Genomic DNA, 18031 nt, shown 5'->3' on the forward strand with positions numbered 1-18031 from the left:
AATATTGGAACAAAATAGTCAATAAAATTATTACAAAAAGATTAGAAATTATACAAAACATGTCTTAACATTTCAGCATTTCTAATGAGATAGGTGGACCTATCTGCATCTTTGTAGTGTGTTTCAGTCCGAAGTGCAGGAGGAGAGCGCAGCACACAGATCACTGTCAGAACTGTATGCTGCAGATTTACATGCAGATCATTAGCCAGGCTGGCGCCACCTAGTGCCTCTCCTCAATTTCATTTCTCTCTAGCCACCATGTCAGGAAACGAATACACTAGACAGTTTGCAAGAACCCCGGAAGTTGTAGATCGTGCACCGGCCAATCAGCGAAGAGCTGTGAAGCCATGACGTCAAACTCAAGGGTCCCTTTGGTACAGCACAACAGTAAACAAAGCGATCAGCATGGATGTAGACGAAGACATACATTCTGTGTTGGCAACAATTCCCACGATCAAGGATTTGAAGCTGGAACAAAGAAAATGTTTCTTGAATTTTATCAAAGCGAAAGACGTTATTGCCCTTCATCCTATGGGATTTGACACATTACATACGTCACGACCAAATAGCAGCGATTGATTACATTTTTTTAAAAAGTACCTGTCTACTGTCGAGTGGACAAATCCTAATGCTGCGAGGTCAGATGGTTTCCACGAAGTGAAACCGGCTGATGAATCAGGCTAGCAGATCATGACAAGGTGATCAAAAAAAATCTGTGACCCACCTGAGGATCCCATTAATATAATTCAGGTTAAAATAAATGAAATATTGGTTAATGTTTAAGAAAGAAAGAACAAAACCCAGTTGGTCTAATAATGCATGTGGATTAGGGATGTAACTAATCACCTTTTTCAGTTCTGCCAATCCCAAATATTAACTGATACCAGTGTCGCAACCCAGTCTTTGGAAATGGTTTAAATAATATGCAAACCTTAAAATCAGATGTGTGTTACCAGAGGGACCATGATCACAAAGAAATTAGACGATACAAGTAAATTTAATCATCATGAGAGTGTATGTAGCCACTGTAGTCCTTCATCCAGACTCTGTGGTGGTGGGAGCTGCCCTGGAACAGACTGTCTTAAGCGAGGCTGCCAATCTGTGCCATTGGCCTGTCCAACATATAGGTGGTGTTTCAGTAAACCCATCTCAAATCAATACGGTTTTCATTCACCTCATGAAGGGGAAATTGTCCTCTGAGTTGTTACTTTAAGTAGGTCTGATACTAATTCTCACTCATCTATTATTCACAGCTTTACCAAAGGACCCAATAAAATATCAAAGAGGAAAAGTACATTACTATGAAAGTAGAAACAGCAAAAACAGCATTAGCAGTTGTTTTTAGGTGTGTAACAATATCCAAGTCTCATGATACGATATTATCACGGTATGAACCTCACGGTACGATATTTATTGCAGTATTGTGGGAAAGCTCACGATATGGTGTGGAGGTTCACGATGTAACAATATCCAAATCTCTCGGCACGATATTTTCACGATTTACATCTCACGGTACGATATTTATTGCGATATTTTAAAGAGGCAAATAAAACTGTTAATACGCTACGTTTTCCTCTTAAAATGCCTTGACAAGACTTAATCCAAAGAACCAAAACTTAAAAGTGCTTAGAACTGTTATTTCTTCTTGTAGTCTCCACCGAAATGGAGCAAAGGATCATGGTCTATGTAGTTTCCCTCTGTCCATTGCTGCACCATAACTCTTAATTTAAACAAAGAGACTTGTAATTCGATATATTGTGATGTTCCACGAGATTATTGTGAGAACTTTGACGTTACGATATCACGATATTACGATATTTCGGTTGTTGTTACATCCCTAGTTGTTTTTATCTTGTATATTATGTTTCGGTTTTGAAATGGTTCACGGTGGATCCAAAGATACAGGCCTACTACACATGTTATCTTCACCAGGGAGGCGCAGTCCACAGTGTGTTTTTATTCATGAATTCGTGCGTTTTTTCGAGCCACACACGCCTCACATGAGATCAACATCGCTTTAGTAAATGCACATTACGGCTCCAGTAACTGTATTTGAATACAATTAGAGAAAAACGTGCTATTTCCACGTTATAGTTCAGGACGTGTTCTCTCATTGTAATGCGTTGCTTAGGGGGAGTTTATCCTTTTCCATCTCGAATAATCAATGCGCCTTATTTAACACACGCGACCCCTTTGCTGTACAACACATAGACTTGGGCTATATTTTAATGAATAAGTCATATGTGGGTTTTTTTTTTTTTTTTTCTGAGCGTATACTTCCCCAAAGTGGATCGGGCACAAACGCGCGCGCACTGCCTCTCCCCGTGTGCTTGTCTTAGCGCGGGACTGCTGCTGTTCCTGCTGGTTATTATCCTTAACCCGAGGTGGAGGCAGCTATAAGCCCCCTGGGAGCCACGTCACTCCCCCCTGGCATATTACCCGCACTCCGCTGTCCGCGTCCGGCAGCACAGCGCCACGGAGGGACGACACGGCACTCGGCGCGAAATGCTCTGCGAACTCGGGCCAACTCCGGCGATCCTCCTCGGTCCCGCGCGATTCGGCGAGGAGACGTGCGCGAGCGGCAGTGGCATACAAGCGGGCTAAAAGCGAAACCCGACACCGCCGAATTAAGTCACGAGCGAAGGTCATTCAAAGTGGGAACAAGAAGAAGAAGAAGAAGGAGCAGAAGAGCGGCGCGACGAGCGGAGCCATGAGACGCGGCTGAGGGAGTACGCCGAAGAAGACAACATCTGTGAAGAAGTTGGGAATTTACGAGGAGCGAGAGGCGAGGAGCGCGCTTTTTTTTCCCCGGGATACGCGGAGGGACAGTCCGGATTCTAAAAATGCCTGTTAGGAGAGGTCACGTTGCTCCACAAAACACTTTTCTGGGCATCATCATCCGGAAATTCGAGGGACAGAGTAAGTCTATTTTGTTGTTCTTTTGCTCCAGCGTAATAATTAGCAGATAACTCCGATCTTTTGTAATCGAATTGTTGGAAAAGTGCTGAGACCAACCTACTGTATTACTGTATTGTTTGGAAATTGTCTGCGTAAGTGCGTATGCTTCCATCAGTGCGCATCTGGGCTTTTTCTTTATGATTAATTTAGACTTATAGCGTTCGTTCAAGCTGAAAACCATTGACTTTATGTATTTTTTAAGTTAAAACTTTCCCACAAAACACAAGACAAAGACTATTTGATCGCATTAGTTCATTTGTGGTGTTGTTATCATCAATTGGCACTATCGTATTGTCAATATTAGGGCTGCAACTAACGATTATCCGATTTTAGTAGTTGACTAGTCAGCATATATTGTTTTGATTAGTCGACTAGTGAGTTTTAACATTTAGTCTTTGATCAAATTAAGGTTGTAGGCTTCAAGGAAAACACTGAAAATCAGAAATTATTTATTGTATACTTTAATATTTGTTGTTTTGGGCGTTTTGGCATGTGTTTAAGAGGCTGTAGTCAGTGTAATGGTTGTCGAAATACAATTACAATTTAAGATAGAAACTATTTTAGTGGTCGACTGGTCATGATTCTACAGATAAACCATTGTAGCTCTTGTCAATGCAGCTTCCTTCTGCTCTTTTCCAGATCGCAAATTCATCATAGCCAATGCCAGGGTGGAAAACTGCGCTATCATCTACTGTAACGATGGCTTTTGCGAGATGACCGGCTTCTCCAGACCGGACATCATGCAAAAACCCTGCACCTGCGACTTCCTCCACGGAGAACTTACGGATAAAGAGGCCATCAACCAGGTCAACCAAGCCGTGGCCGGGTCGGAGGAGAGGAAAGTGGAAATCACCTACTACAGGAAAGATGGTGAGTGCCAAAAACAACAAGGGCTGCGATGGGCAATGAGCTGTCAGGGTGCTGATGGGTGCCGTGGGGGTAGTTTGGTGATAGGTGAGTCCCTTGGGTGCTGCTTCTCGAGGGTCACTTGGGTGCAATGAAACTGTCACTCCAAATGCAATCATTTAGTCGAATGGAAAAGAGGGAGTGTTTACGCCAGGCCAAAACTGTCATATGTTCAGAACAAGAACCTTGATGCAGTGTTCATATTTATATATCGTGATTAGGGATGGACATAAAATAAAATCTTCTTAATCGATTGTCACGAGAATTAAGGATTGATTTTCGATTAATCATGAATGTTGTTATATTAAAATTATCATCATTATTATTACTATTACTAATCTGCATCAGCCTGTTTGAGATTATAATGTGTTTAATGCAGCTTTGCCACATTTGTTTACGTTAAAACTTAAAACCGCATGGCTCATTTGCATAAACTATAAGCGCTAAAAAAAACAGCTCTTTCTTTGTGCGCCGATGTGGTTCAGCTTCTGTTGGACTAAAGGACACGACTCAATGGAATATACAGTATGTGTTTTTTCTGTGACAGAGGGATGTTGATGATGATGATGTGTGTTTCGCGTTGGAGATGGTTCATGTTTTTAGAGATCAGATGTGTGCAGGTTTAGTGCAGCTCTTTATTTAACATTTAACATTTCACGCACTTTATTTATGTTGGTCACTTTATTTATTTTGGCTACTGTGGTGATGAAAAGACTGAAAAGTGTTTGTCTTTTGAACACATGTGCACTCAACTTTATGTTGCAATAACCCGGGATACTGTGTGTACATGCACCATGAAGAAACCGGGAAACTCAAAAAACCTGATCATACCCGGGACACTGATGTGCTGTAAACTCACTGAGTGGTACAGTGTCTCCAAGGAGCCAAAGCCAAAACGTGAGACAGTGAGGGCGCAACTCCAGTGTTTGCCCTGTCAGACGTAGCCTCATCTCCTTACGCTGCGCACAGCAACCTGCATTTGGTTTGTTGATTAAAAATGAGCATGATTGACAAAATTCTTAACTACTCGTGATACATAATTTGGTGATACCGTATTGTTATCATGGGCTGCTATATCGATATATCGGCAGTAGTATATCGGAGTATTTTTGGTATCTTTTAGCAGTTTCGTTTGTGACTGCACTACAAATTTGTTGCTCATTTTGTGTAAGGAAACTTGTTTATGAAAAACTCTTAACATATTCACTGTTTTGATGATTACAATTGTTGTATTTCATAATCACTTTGCACAGGTAGTGGTTTAATAAAAAAATAATAAGTAAATAAAAAGTATTATAAAAGTAAAGGTTCTTAAAAAAACAGCAGTATATCACAGAGTATCATGTGCAAAATATCGATTATATGTACTGCCATATCGTAATACTATCGTATCGTGAGCCATGTATTGTGTATTGTATGAAATCACGAGGCCCTGTGATTCCCAGCCCCATTGTGCACAGAACAGATTTAATTGTTTATTTGATTAATCGGTTGATGGTGTCTTAGTTGACCAACATTTGTATTAGTTGACATTTAATTTTAAGGATTTTTATGGGACAACAGCAGAGAGGAGTTAGTCTGCTGAAGATTTGGCAGTGAATCATGAGGTTAATTTGTCTTTTATATATAAATACACCATATCCTAGTACTTTTCTGCATAAATAGTTGTTTTTACATGAACTTCAGCACAGGTGTACTCTTGTTTTGTGAGTGCAGTTTGGGTCAGATACACAGAGATACGTAATAGTTTTGAGAGCTTTTGCCACGCCCTGTCTTAGTCCACTAAGCAATCAGCAAGACATGTCTTTAGTCGACCAAGAAATTATTTACTGAATTACAGCCTTATGAACTATAATGAAGGAATACATCACAAGGGTATAGAATTTTTATTAAATAGTTGTTATAAAGAGGCTTTTGGCATGTGTTTGAGAGTCTGTAGTCCAAGTAATGATTATCAAAATGTGATTACAATATGAAAAACAAACTGCTACCCTAGTAACCCTGGTAACTGTAATGAAGGAAAACACCACAAATATGTTTTATGAATTCTTTCCAAAAACACACATGTCCAAACATTTTTCCATGGAATATTGTCAGTAGAGTCCGGCTGCTAACAGCGCACGAGTAGGGCTCCGTTTGGGAGGTGCACTTGTGGAGATAGTCGCTCTTTTTCCTCGGCGACTCATTATAAGGCAAGTTTAATTGAAAATATGATACTTTTTCCAAGTTTTTCCAGGTTTGGTGTGTAGCGTCTTCACTCACGCCTGCTCAAGCCGCCATCTTCAGGTGCGACCCTGTTCTGCCTCTTCCCCAGTTTAGGCTCCTCCCTCCACTAATGACATCACTCTGTTGCAGCCAATGAAACAGCGGCAGGTGTAACCCTGTTGTAATATCATTCAATACAGATCAGAACGTCTAGTAAACAAAATGTGAACTAAAATATGGTAAATTAATACTATCAAGTTTGTAAAAATATCGGAATAAATGTATAGTTTGGTTATTTAAATAAAATGGCAAATATTGGCAGGGACTATTTTGTCTTCCCCAAATATTGGTTGTGAAATGTCCCCACTGTCCTTATGCAAACCTAAGCCCTTGTATGGAATTTTTATTTAATATGTATTGTGAAGAGCCTTTTGGCATGTGTTTTAGAGCCTGTAGTCCAAGTAAACATTATCAAAATAGGATTACAATATGAGATCTACAACCTTGGTAACCATAGTAACGATAATGAAGGAATAGACCACAAATATATCGACGAAAGATGGAAGAAATGCCCTTGTGAGAATATTTATCTTATAAAATATGAAAGTAAGGTAATCAGAGGGCTGCAAATAGAACTGCAACATTAATCAAATCCAAATTGTAATTCAAATCAGAATTAGAGAATCGCAAAAGCTGCAATTATTCATGATACAGGATTTCCTCTGCAAACGGTGAAATATCCTCTGTCTCTGTGGGGTTTAGTGATAAAACCTGCGGGTTAAGACTTCTACAAACAGGCTTCTGTCAAATGTTAATGATGCTGGTTTGTGTGAAGTGTGACCTTTGATCTCAATATTGATTTTTGAAACCGATATTTCAAATTTAATGAACAGGAAATTGCAGTTTGAAAAGTTCACAAAACCGTTCAACTGTGGATAACAAAAGTTGACCTTAAAAAAAAAAAAAAAATCATCTTTCATTTATTCTGTGAAATAGATTTTTTTTTTAAATTATAAGTAAGACCTATTGATTTTGGACTTTATTTTTTGGAAATATAGATCTTAAATTTTCTCAATTTTCCTTTTTATGTGGATTAAAATGATACTTGTAACTAGGGCTGGGTATCATTAAGAAGTTGCTGATATGATACATACCTCGATACATAGGCCACGATACGATACATCCCGATACAGTGCACTTTCGATTCGATACAATATATTTCAAAGCGATTCGATACGGTTCAATAAAAAAAATAATGGCTAAATGTACACCCATTTTAATCATGAAAACACTCGATACATAGGCCATGATACGATACATCCCGATACAGTGCACTTTTGATTCGATACAATATATTTCAAAGCGATTCGATACTGTTCAATAAAAAAAAAATTAAATGGCTAAATGTACACCTATTTTAATCATCAAAACAGTGAAAATGTCAAACGTGTTCCTTCCACTAAACAAACAAAAAAACTGTAGTGCTGTAACAAAATAATTGAGTAAATCATACCAAAAAATACTATTGGCGATATGTCAGTACAGCAGCTCACAATATCGGTACTGCATCATCACATCAAATGATACGATATATCGATATTTCAATATATTGCACACCCCTACTTGTAACACATAATCATACGTAAAGGTGCACTGTGTAAATTTTCTAGTGAAGGTCCGCCAAATTGTCTTGAATGTTTCACAGTATGGTATTAAACCTTTTTATCTTCACACAGACCGAACCAGACCAAATTACAGGTCAGATCTGTGGAGAGGCGACCCCGCTCACAGTCACAATGTTTGTTTTTCTGGGTATTTTTGAGAGATAAAACCACTTGTAATTGCAAAAATGTAATATAGAGCTGTTTAATGTCATACTGTGGAACATTCCAGGCAAAGCAAGAACATCTCTCTACCAGAAAAGTTACACAATGCACCTTTTTGTAAAATCAGTTACATCTCATAGTCTAGTACACAATGAATGCTGTATAGTGCTGGTCACATGGGTGGACACAGAGCAACCAATTAAGATATAATGACTTATATTTCCGGTCATTTATTAAATCCATCCTCATAATAGAAAGAAATCTGACCTTAATCATATTTAAAAGGGCATATCCACTCAGTATTAATCTTGTCAGTAGATACAATCTCCAACCATAAACTATCCGAGCCGGACCTCCCATCCATTCATACGTTTTCCCGACATTTATGATAGATCTTGTATTTGTAGCCTTATATTTTGGTTATATTTTTATTTTGTTAGGCACCACATCACATTAATCTTAGTTTGTGGATAGATGCGTTGCTGTCACTGCATACATTGAGGCGTTTTATGTGTTTGGGGTTTTATATTGTAGATAATATATGCAAATTCCTCAGAAATCAATTGTGTATTGTCACACTCTGTCCACATTTGGGCAGAGGGACCTGCATAATGCAATTTAGATACATAACACTTTTAGATATCAGGCTTCAATTGGTCACGTATTATTGATTTTGAGAGAAATTGTTTTGAACAGGTTTGTAGAACTGGTAAACATCACTGGTCTTAGTAGTAGCAGAATAGTAGAAGTAGTGGTGGTGGTGATAGTGGTAGTAGTATTAGTAGTGGTTGTAGTAGTGGTAGTGGTGGTGGTGGTAGTAGTAGTAGTAGTAGTAGTGCTAGTGGTAAAAGTAGTGGTAGTAGAAGTGGTAGCAGTAGTGCTAGTAGTAGTAGTGGTAGTTTTGATAGTGTTAGTAGAAGTGGTAGTAGTGATAGTGGTGGTAGTAGTAGTGGTAGTAGAAGTGGTAGCAGTAGTGCTAGTAGTAGTAGTAGTAGTGGTAGTGGCAGTAGTAGTAGTAGTGGTTATGGTAGTAGTAGTAGTAGTAGTAGTAGTCATAATGCTAGTGGTAGCGGTAGTAGTATTAGTACTAGTCTTTAGTAGTAGTAGCTGTAGCAGTAGTAGTGGTGGTGGTAATAGTAGTAGAAGTGGTGGTAGTGGTAGCAGTCACAGTAGTAGTAGCATTGGTGGTAGTAGTTGTGGTGGTAGTAGTAGTAGTGGCGGTGGTGGTAATAGTAGTAGTGGTAGAGCTGGTAGTAGTAGTGATGGTAGTAGTAGAAGTGGTACTAGAAGCAGAGGTAGTAGCAGTATTAGTACTAGTCTTCAGTAGCAGTAGTAGCAGTTGTAGTACTGGTGGTGACGGTACTATAGATATACCAACAAAGTGAAGTAACTGTATTAGTATATGTTTGAGTGGTAGTACTGCATGTTAATTGCATGTTTAACAGATATTTTGGACTTTGCAATGGTTCTTATGATTTATTAAATGCCCTGTTTTACACAAAATGGATTCTCATGAGCTTTTAATGTTACTTCAGCAAAAACAGACCTGGAGTAGTTTTGTTTCATTCACACATGGTTGAATAATCCATTATTATTAGTCTGTTTACATCTCCAAAGCTCAAAATGCTCTGTTCCACCTTGTGATGTCATGAAGCTGCAGTTTTCAAGTTAACATCTAACAGCTTTTACTTTTTTCTCAGTAGAAACGGGCAATTCCAGGGCTAGAATTATCCACATGTGTAAAGGTGAAGGTGTATGTAGTTTATAAACACAGTGGAGTGCTTCTGGTATTACCTCATGACATCACAATGTGGAACAGAGTGTTTTCTGTTTGTGGAAAGAACTCAGCGTAACTATAACAGCATTATAACACAGAAAGTATGTAATGTAAAAAAATTAATATTGGCCTTTTAAGAAGTCAGTTTTGTTGGAATTAAGGAGCGTTTTTTAAAAGAAGACACATCATTATTAAGAAATGTGTATAGAATTGGATTCCTGTGATATATTTCCTCATTAAAAGCTTGCCACACCATGTTTATATCACCTATTAATGACATATAGACCTTTACAGCCCAACGCTTGTACTCTATAAATCCTTATTGTTGTTAAATTGAAAAAAACAGCACGTGGATTAATCATTGTTGCGTGTCTCCAATCATGCAGCTCACAGAATGTATAAAATATTTAATAATGGCAGAACACCACCTTCCATCCCCCAGTGCTGAGTGCGCAACCAGCCACCCCCCGATACGAACTCGCCTCTGTATCATCACCCTCTCAGATACTTCAAATGCCTCCAGTGTGACGAGAATGCAAAACCACACACATCAGGCGTGTGTCTTGTTTTACATGCGCTGGGCGATTTCAGAATGAGCCACAGAGAGAGAGAGAGCTAGAACCAAGATTCACAGGTTTGGGGATTTGACAACGTGAGAGACGCAGAGCTCCAATTCTAAAAGGATATTTTCATTTTGGGAAGAGAGGAGAGAGGATTTTTGGCTTTGTGGGTGTGGAGAGAAGTAGTGTAGTACTTTATGTGGTAGATGGAATAGTAGCAGTAGGAGTAATAGGAGTAGTAGTAATTGTGATAGTGATAAAAGCAGCTACTGTAGTATCAGAACCATAAATTGTATGTATTCTATGTACTGTTTTGCTTGAGTTGAGTAGAGTACTTTATAATTTTTAGTTTATGATCCTTAAATATATTGTATAAATTCTGGACCTGAGATTGAAAGGCAAAAATTTTAAAACCAGCATTTGACTGTACAATTTCCTTTTTAAATCCATTGTTCTTAAAGGTTCACCATGTAACTGTTCAGATGGGGAGTCCACCGCGTGCTTGTTACTAGAGCCCGACCGATATGGATTTTGTTGTGGCCGATATGAAACTGATATAATGGGAATTGGAGCTGCCGATAGCCGATATAATCGCCGATATATTTTAGTGATGTAAAAATTCACTGTAAATCTTGAATTGTTTAAAAAACTTAGGTTTGGCTCTGGTGGATTCTAAATTGGGTTTATTTAGGCAACATTTATTGTTATTCTGACTCTTTACATCATATTTACATACAGTAGATTGGCCTAATGGCATTTTTGCATCACATTCTAGCTACTAGTGATGGGTATTCCTTTTTTTTTTTTTGGGGGAGAACCGGCTCTTTTGGCTCAGCTCACTAAACCAGCTGGCTCTTTCGGCTCCCAAGCGACTCTTGATTGTTTTGTTGCAAGCAGGACTAAACCAAAACTGAACCAGGACTGAAAAAGGACTAAACCAGGACTAAAATAGATTTAAACCATGTGTAAAACAGGACTAAACCAGAACTGAACCAGGACTGAGTGTCGGGACTCGGTCTCTATCTCTCTCTCAAGCCCAAGATTAGTCCTGCTTTATTCATTTTATGCTGAACTGCAGCCAAATATGCACCTTTTTTTTTAATCCTATGCACACGCATATTTCTGAAAGTTTCGTTTTCAGCCGCTGCTGCTGTCAAACTATGGGTCTACATGCGGCTTGAAGAGAAAAAGTGAGAAAAAGAGAAAACACGGCTCCCAATAAGAAACATGCTCCCGTCGTTCACTTCTAAGAGCCGACTCTAAGAGCCGCTTCGATCGCGACCGACCCATAACTCCTAGCTAGTAAATAAACTACCGCTATTAGCCTTTAGCCGTAAAAACGTGCGCACCGCGGTAATTAATTATATGCATAAATGTGGATCATTCACACGTCTATTCACAACTCATTTACATATCAATGCTGGTCCAGTAGTAAATATACGGACAATATAGTCACTTTACAATAGACCAATAGAAAACAGACTGTTTATGTGCGGGAGCTACAGCAGCTAATCGCTAACAGATAACCTAAACTAGCTTCAAAGTCGATGTATTTCTCACCGCTCACACAGGCTCCTCCTCACATCACAAGTCTGCAATAATAAATGTCATTTTAATCCAGACTCAAGCCGATTGTGCGTAAAAAGAAAATAATCTCAGTGTTGCGCACCGCTGCGGGTGTAAACAAGAACACGTGAGTGAAGTGACGTGACGTGACTCTGTGGTGTGTTCAGGGACAGTACGGACACAAATTACACCGCAAATATATACTGATGCGGAGCCACATATTAGGACATTTATCTGTCTATAAATTGGATTAAATGAACATAATGTAGAGAGTCTAAGCTTTATAACGAGGTATAACATGCCCACGTGAAATATCGGCCCATATCAGCAAGCATATCGGCCGATAGCCGATATGTTTCCAGGTGCCCATATTGGCCGATAATATCGGCCAGCCGATATATCGGTCGGGCTCTACTTGTTACCACAGATATATTATTGCTTAAAGGTGCATTGTGTAACTTTTCAGGAAGAGGGTCCCCCACCTGCTTGTCATAATGGAAATGGTAGTTAGTTTGTCTGAAATTAAACTTTCACTTATGGGTGTTTTCATTGCTTCAAAAACATGCCCCCCAACAGTCAGTGGGCCGTCCTGTGCACAGAGCTGACCAGTATCTTGGTTTGGTGGCTCGGTCCTGCTTGTTTCCATGGATATATCCAAGTTTAATACCATACTTTTAAGCATTTCAAGCAAAACAATTACATCATCAGAGAGACAAAAATGTAGGTAGACCCTCTATAGTTACATAGTGCAACTTTAATGTTGGAATGAATTTTGGACATTGGACCTCATTTCCTACTGAGCCAGAGTGTTGGAGACGTGTGGAGACACTTTTTTAAATATTCCATCCAGTGCTTGTATTTGCAGAGGTCGCTGGTGCTAGGCTAGTGCATGTCAATGGCCATAGTTATCCTGCCACTAAAACAGTCTTAACCACTCCCCAAAACACCTGAAGCAAATCTATTATTACACCAGACTGTCGATGTAAATGTCTGTGTTGATAGAATAATTTTAGAAGTAAAACCAACCTTGCATTTGAAGGATTTATGTCTGAGCAGCAGTAGCGGGTTGTACTTCCTGCTAGAAAGCTTGGCAGGGGCGAACTGATATATGAGAAAATAGTCCCTCAACATGTGACGATTCATGTGATGCAAGGTTAGTTTTATTTCAAACATTAGTCTATCAACACACACATTTACATCGACAGTCTGGTGTAATAATAGATTCACTTCGGGTGTTTTGTGGAGTGGGTAAGACTGTTTTTAGTGGCAGGATAACTGTGGCCATTGACATGCACTAGCCTAGCACCAGCGACCTCTGCAAATACAAGAACAGGATGGAATATTTTAAAAAGTGTCTCCACACGTCTCCAACACTCTGGCTCACAAGGAAATGAGGTCCTATGTCCAAAATTCCAGACTGTCCCTTTAATTATCTACAGAGTGATGTTAAACGTATGTTACGGGTGGTTTTTATTGCTCAAAAATTATCTCCACAGATTTGACCTGTAACTTGACCTTGTGGAGCCAACTTGCTTTTTCCCACTAAAATAGCTCAATTTATTACCGCACTGTGGAACGTTCCTGCTTTCTACTTGCTGTTGGTGAAATCTTCATCAGAAACTTTACGTAGTGAACCTTTAAACCTGTCTTTCGCGGTACATTTCCCCGTGGCCATTCATACGGACGGTGCTGTTATATATGAATGGTGAAGCTCATAGACTGCATGGCCTGAGTCACAGAGAATTAATGCGATGTTAGCTTCCAGTGGCACAAATCCCCTGACAGTCCAGCTCCTGCCGCGATCACATGGTACGGTCAGCACACAGAGCCCCCGGCGCAATATAGGCCACTGACCACAGCTCAGCCCTGGCACTGTACCTCCAGAGAAGACATCTGTACTGTATATAGAGGGCGTTCACGGGTGGGGGATAATGACAAAAGACATACCTCAATGTTTTTTTTTTTTTAAATGATTAATAATGGTGCTCAGTTATCCGTAATGTGCAAAAATGTGTCTGTAAAGGTTTTGGTTGAAGTATTGCACAAACAAATTAGCTGGAAAATTAAAGGTGCACTGTTTGCTTTGGTTATGATGTTCCAATATATGACATTAAACTTATCGATTTATTCAATTACAGATTTGTAGAAAACAAAACATGTAACTGTGAGCAGGTCCACAGATCTTACCTGTAACTTGGCCTTGAGGTGGCAGCTAGATATATCCAATCCAATCTACAATTGTCCCTCACTATAACACGGTTTACCTTTCACGGCCTTGCTGTTTTGCTGATTTTTTTTTTTTTTACTGCAATAACGCTTTTTTTTTTAATGAATTTGCGTTGTGTTCCTCCTCCTGCGTCCTGATTGGCTAAGAGACTGTAGGCCATTGTCAATCAATCTCCTCCGTGCCGTGTCTCCTGTACAGTACAGAATGTGTTCAGCCAAATTTACATAAATGTTCGATCTCTAGCAGTGTGATTCTGAAGTGCTGTAGGTTTGCAAGTTTTCTCCTCAATAAAAACCACAATGTTGACGAAACATTCTGCACCGACAAAGGCTCCTGCGGTCGCTCCCAAAAGACAGAAGAAGATGTAACCATCAAACAAAAAGTTGGACTTCTGGACATGCTGAAGGAAGGTAGAAGTTACGGAATAAATTAATCTTCGGTTCATTACATAAAGGAGGAAAATAACATAAAGACGACAGCGGCAATAATTTTTAAGAATAATGCAAAAAGGGTTGTAACTGTCCTGTGTGAGAAAAGTGTATAAAGTGTGTGATGAGGGGTTTTACAGCCTTAAAACAAGTATAATAATTGTAAAAAATAAAGTTGACTACTTTGTGGATTTCGCCTATTGTGGATTATTTTTAGAACATAACCCCTGCAATAAACGAGTGAACACTGCACTTTATTTATATCGCACATTTTACAAACATTACAGTTTCCAAAGTGCTGCACAGACAAATTAATACAATAAAAAACAGTAAATCATAATTAAAAACAAGAAATAAAGTGTTAAAAGCTAAAAATGATAAACCAGTGAATGAAATAAAATAAATTAATTAAATAAATAGAAGACACAAAGGACCACACAACTCACACTGTGTTAAAAGCCAGAGATTAAAAGCGAGTCTTAAGACGAGACTTAAAACACTCCACTGGGGGGGCAGAGTGTTCCAGAGCTTAGGGCCGACCACAGAGAAGACCTTGTCCCCTCTGGTTTTAAGTCTCGTCTTAGGCACCACGAGCTGGATCTGGCCCTCGGACCTCAGAGCATGTGGGGGAGTCAATTTGGATGAGGTCCAAGATGTACTGTGGGGCCAGTCCATGCAAAGCTTTAAAAACAAACAATAACATAAAATTAATTTTAAATCGGACTTGAAGCCAGTGCAAAGACGCAGGGGTTGGTGTGATATGTTCTCTTGCGTTTTGAGAGACGCCCATGTAAAGTGTGTTGCATTAGTCCAGTCGTGACAAAAGAAAATCATGCATGACCTGTTCAAAAAGATTAAAAGATAAAAAAGGTTTGACTTTGGATAAAAGCTGTAAATGAAAAAAACTTGATTTTAAAACACCGTTTATCTGCTCATCAAATTTAAAATCACTGACTGATGACTGTGGGACGGACATGATCTTTTAGGATCCGTACTTGATCAGGGAACTACCAGATCCAAACAATATGACCTCAGTGTTTCCTTCATTCAGTTAAAAAAAATAAAAATTTAGCCAACCAAGCCTTGACGTCACTTACAGTCAGTAACAGATGAGGTTAACTTCATATTGTTGCGCATTCAAGGCAAAGCATCAAAAACATCTCCATGGTGAACCCTCGCCCAGAAAAATTACATAGTGGACCTTTAAAGCCACAATATGTAACTTTTTGTCGAAAAATTAACAAAAATAAAAGGATGTGTTTTTAGTATGGTTCTGTTTATTGCACTGAAAAGCTGGGAGCTGGCTTGCAACTCCTCAAACTTGACTCATATTTGACCTAGAGAACCTCCTCTTGCTTGTTTCCATGGAAATATTGTTGTTTTTTTTTCCAGAGTATGGCATGAAACATATCTACAGTGTTCCCATGGTCGTGGAAATCCTGGAAAAGTCATGGAATTTTGTAAATTAGGTGAAAGTTATCATGGAATTTTAGTATCTCTTTCACGCAACTACAGCGTTCGGTTAAGTTCTCATTAGACTATTATGATTATTTCCAAACTTATGCGCCTTTTGTTTAAAAGAGACGACAATAAATGCACTGACAGGATTTTGAATGTTAAAAAAACTATAATACCAAACCATAAAGTGAGTGGAAAGGGTTAACATTTCATATTCAGCCCTAAAACACATGTAAGTGCTGTAAAGTCATGGAAAATTCACTTTAGGTCATGAAAAAGTCATGAAGAAGTTTTGAGATTTTGTCAGTGAAAGAGAGGAAACCCTGTATCTCTCTCCAAGGATAATTTTAAGAAGTGTGGTTTTAAGTTTCTCTTTTGATTTTCGACCTCCAGAATGTTACATAATATTACTTGTGTTATTACTAAATACAAAAGTGAGGAAAAATGCCACGTTCAGACCATAACATTACAAGTTTTTCACATTTTCAGGTCAGCCAGTATGCAGGTTTCTTATTATAGACTCGCTCGGTATTATAAATAGCTTTAATACAACCATTTGGTCTGATTATATTGCAGACGACATATCACCCATCTCTTAATTATATAATGTGTGAGTTTTTAATCACAAGTTTGATTGGATTCTAGGTTGAGATACATGTTTAATCTACCATCATTTAACTGCTTTTTGATAATCACGAAGAAAACAAGAGCCAGCTGCTCCACCACCAAAACAGTGTCTCCAAAAAGCCCTGAGACAATTACATGAGGCACTTGAGGGCTACTTGGAAAGGGTACCAGGTCTTTGCTCGCTCAAGTGGGAGATGGTTAGAGTAATTGGAAATATGGGGAAGAAATTACAGCTGGTGATATAGCGTCTACACAAGATAATATGGAAGTGGTAAGTTCCGAAGTAAGAAGAATTACAATATTAAGTTTAAAGCTACCATCTGCAAGTTATTTATACTTTAAAGGTCCCATATTATGCAAAAATGGACTCTTGGGAGCTTTAAACCATGTTACAATGTTCAAAAAATACCTGGAGTTTTTGTTTCATTCACACATAGCGGAGTAATCCTGCAATATTTGGATTACATTTGGAAATCCGTTTGAGAGAAATTAACCTAAATATGCAGGATTTGCGTGATAAACATGTGTGAGTAAAACAAAACACAACTCCAGGTCTGTTTTTGATGAGGAAATAACATTATAACATAGACTGGGAAATAGCGTAATAAGAAAATAATAAGAAAACTGCTAAAAAATATATATAAAAAATATGATAGAAAGTTGATATTTTAGATTTTTTTTTGTGTGTAACCATTTTCAGATCATATTTTTTTTGTGCAAGGTGTGATCCTCAACCAAGACATTTACTGATATATTTTCTAAGGGATGGCAAAATACAATCTATTTTATTTCATTTTAATATAAAACGTTAATGATTAATCGAAGACCTGGTTCAGTCCTGGTTCAGTTTGGTTTTAGTTCAGTTTTAGTCCTGTTTTAGTCCAGTTTTAGTCCTGTTTTTAGTCCAGTTTTAGTCCTGTTTTAGTCCAGTTTTAGTCCTGTTTTTAGTCCAGTTTTAGTCCTGGTTTAGTCCAGTTTTAGTCCTGGTTCAGTCCAGTTTCAGTCCTGGTTTAGACCTGGTTTAGCCCTGGTTTTGTTCTGTTTTAGTCCAGTTTTAGTCCTGGTTTAGACCTGGTTTAGCCCTGGTTTTGTTCTGTTTTAGTCCAGTTTTAGTCCTGGTTTAGACCTGGTTTAGACTTGGTGTAGTCCTGGTTTAGTCCTGGTTCAGTTCTGGTTTAGTCCTGGTTTAGACCTGGTCTAGATCTGGTTTAGATCTGGTTTAATCCTGGTTTAGTCCTGGTTTAGACCTGGTTCAGACCTGTTTCAGTTCTGGTTCAGACCTGGTTCAGACCTGGTGCAGACCTGGTTCAGTCCTCCCAGTTTAGTCCTGGTTCAGTCCTCCTGTTTTAGTCCTCCTGTTTTAGTCCTGTTTTAGTCCTGGTTCAGTCCGTATGTGGCACAAAAGTCCGACATCTCGATCAATGTTTTTTCTGCTCAATAAATAAAGCCTGTGCAGTGATGACGACTGTTTGACAGTTGTAGTCGCGCTCGGT

The 18031-nt window shown here is 38.8% G+C and overlaps 1 protein-coding gene across 1 annotated transcript in view; it reads left to right on the plus strand.

The window, feature by feature from the left end:
• The first annotated feature begins 2843 nt into the window (after positions 1-2843).
• Positions 2844-18031, plus strand: part of LOC110163939 (potassium voltage-gated channel subfamily H member 7) — a 167697-nt gene continuing 152509 nt past the window's right edge. The window contains exons 1-2 of the mRNA XM_055151197.1: positions 2844-2919; positions 3598-3828. Coding sequence (XP_055007172.1) covers positions 2844-2919; positions 3598-3828 — 307 coding nt within the window. The remainder of the gene's footprint in view (positions 2920-3597; positions 3829-18031) is intronic.

This window comes from Boleophthalmus pectinirostris, unplaced genomic scaffold, assembly GCF_026225935.1.
Source record: "Boleophthalmus pectinirostris isolate CB_2022bp ecotype Guang Dong unplaced genomic scaffold, ASM2622593v1 HiC_scaffold_1, whole genome shotgun sequence".
In the NCBI taxonomy this organism is placed as follows: Eukaryota; Metazoa; Chordata; class Actinopteri; order Gobiiformes; family Gobiidae; genus Boleophthalmus; species Boleophthalmus pectinirostris.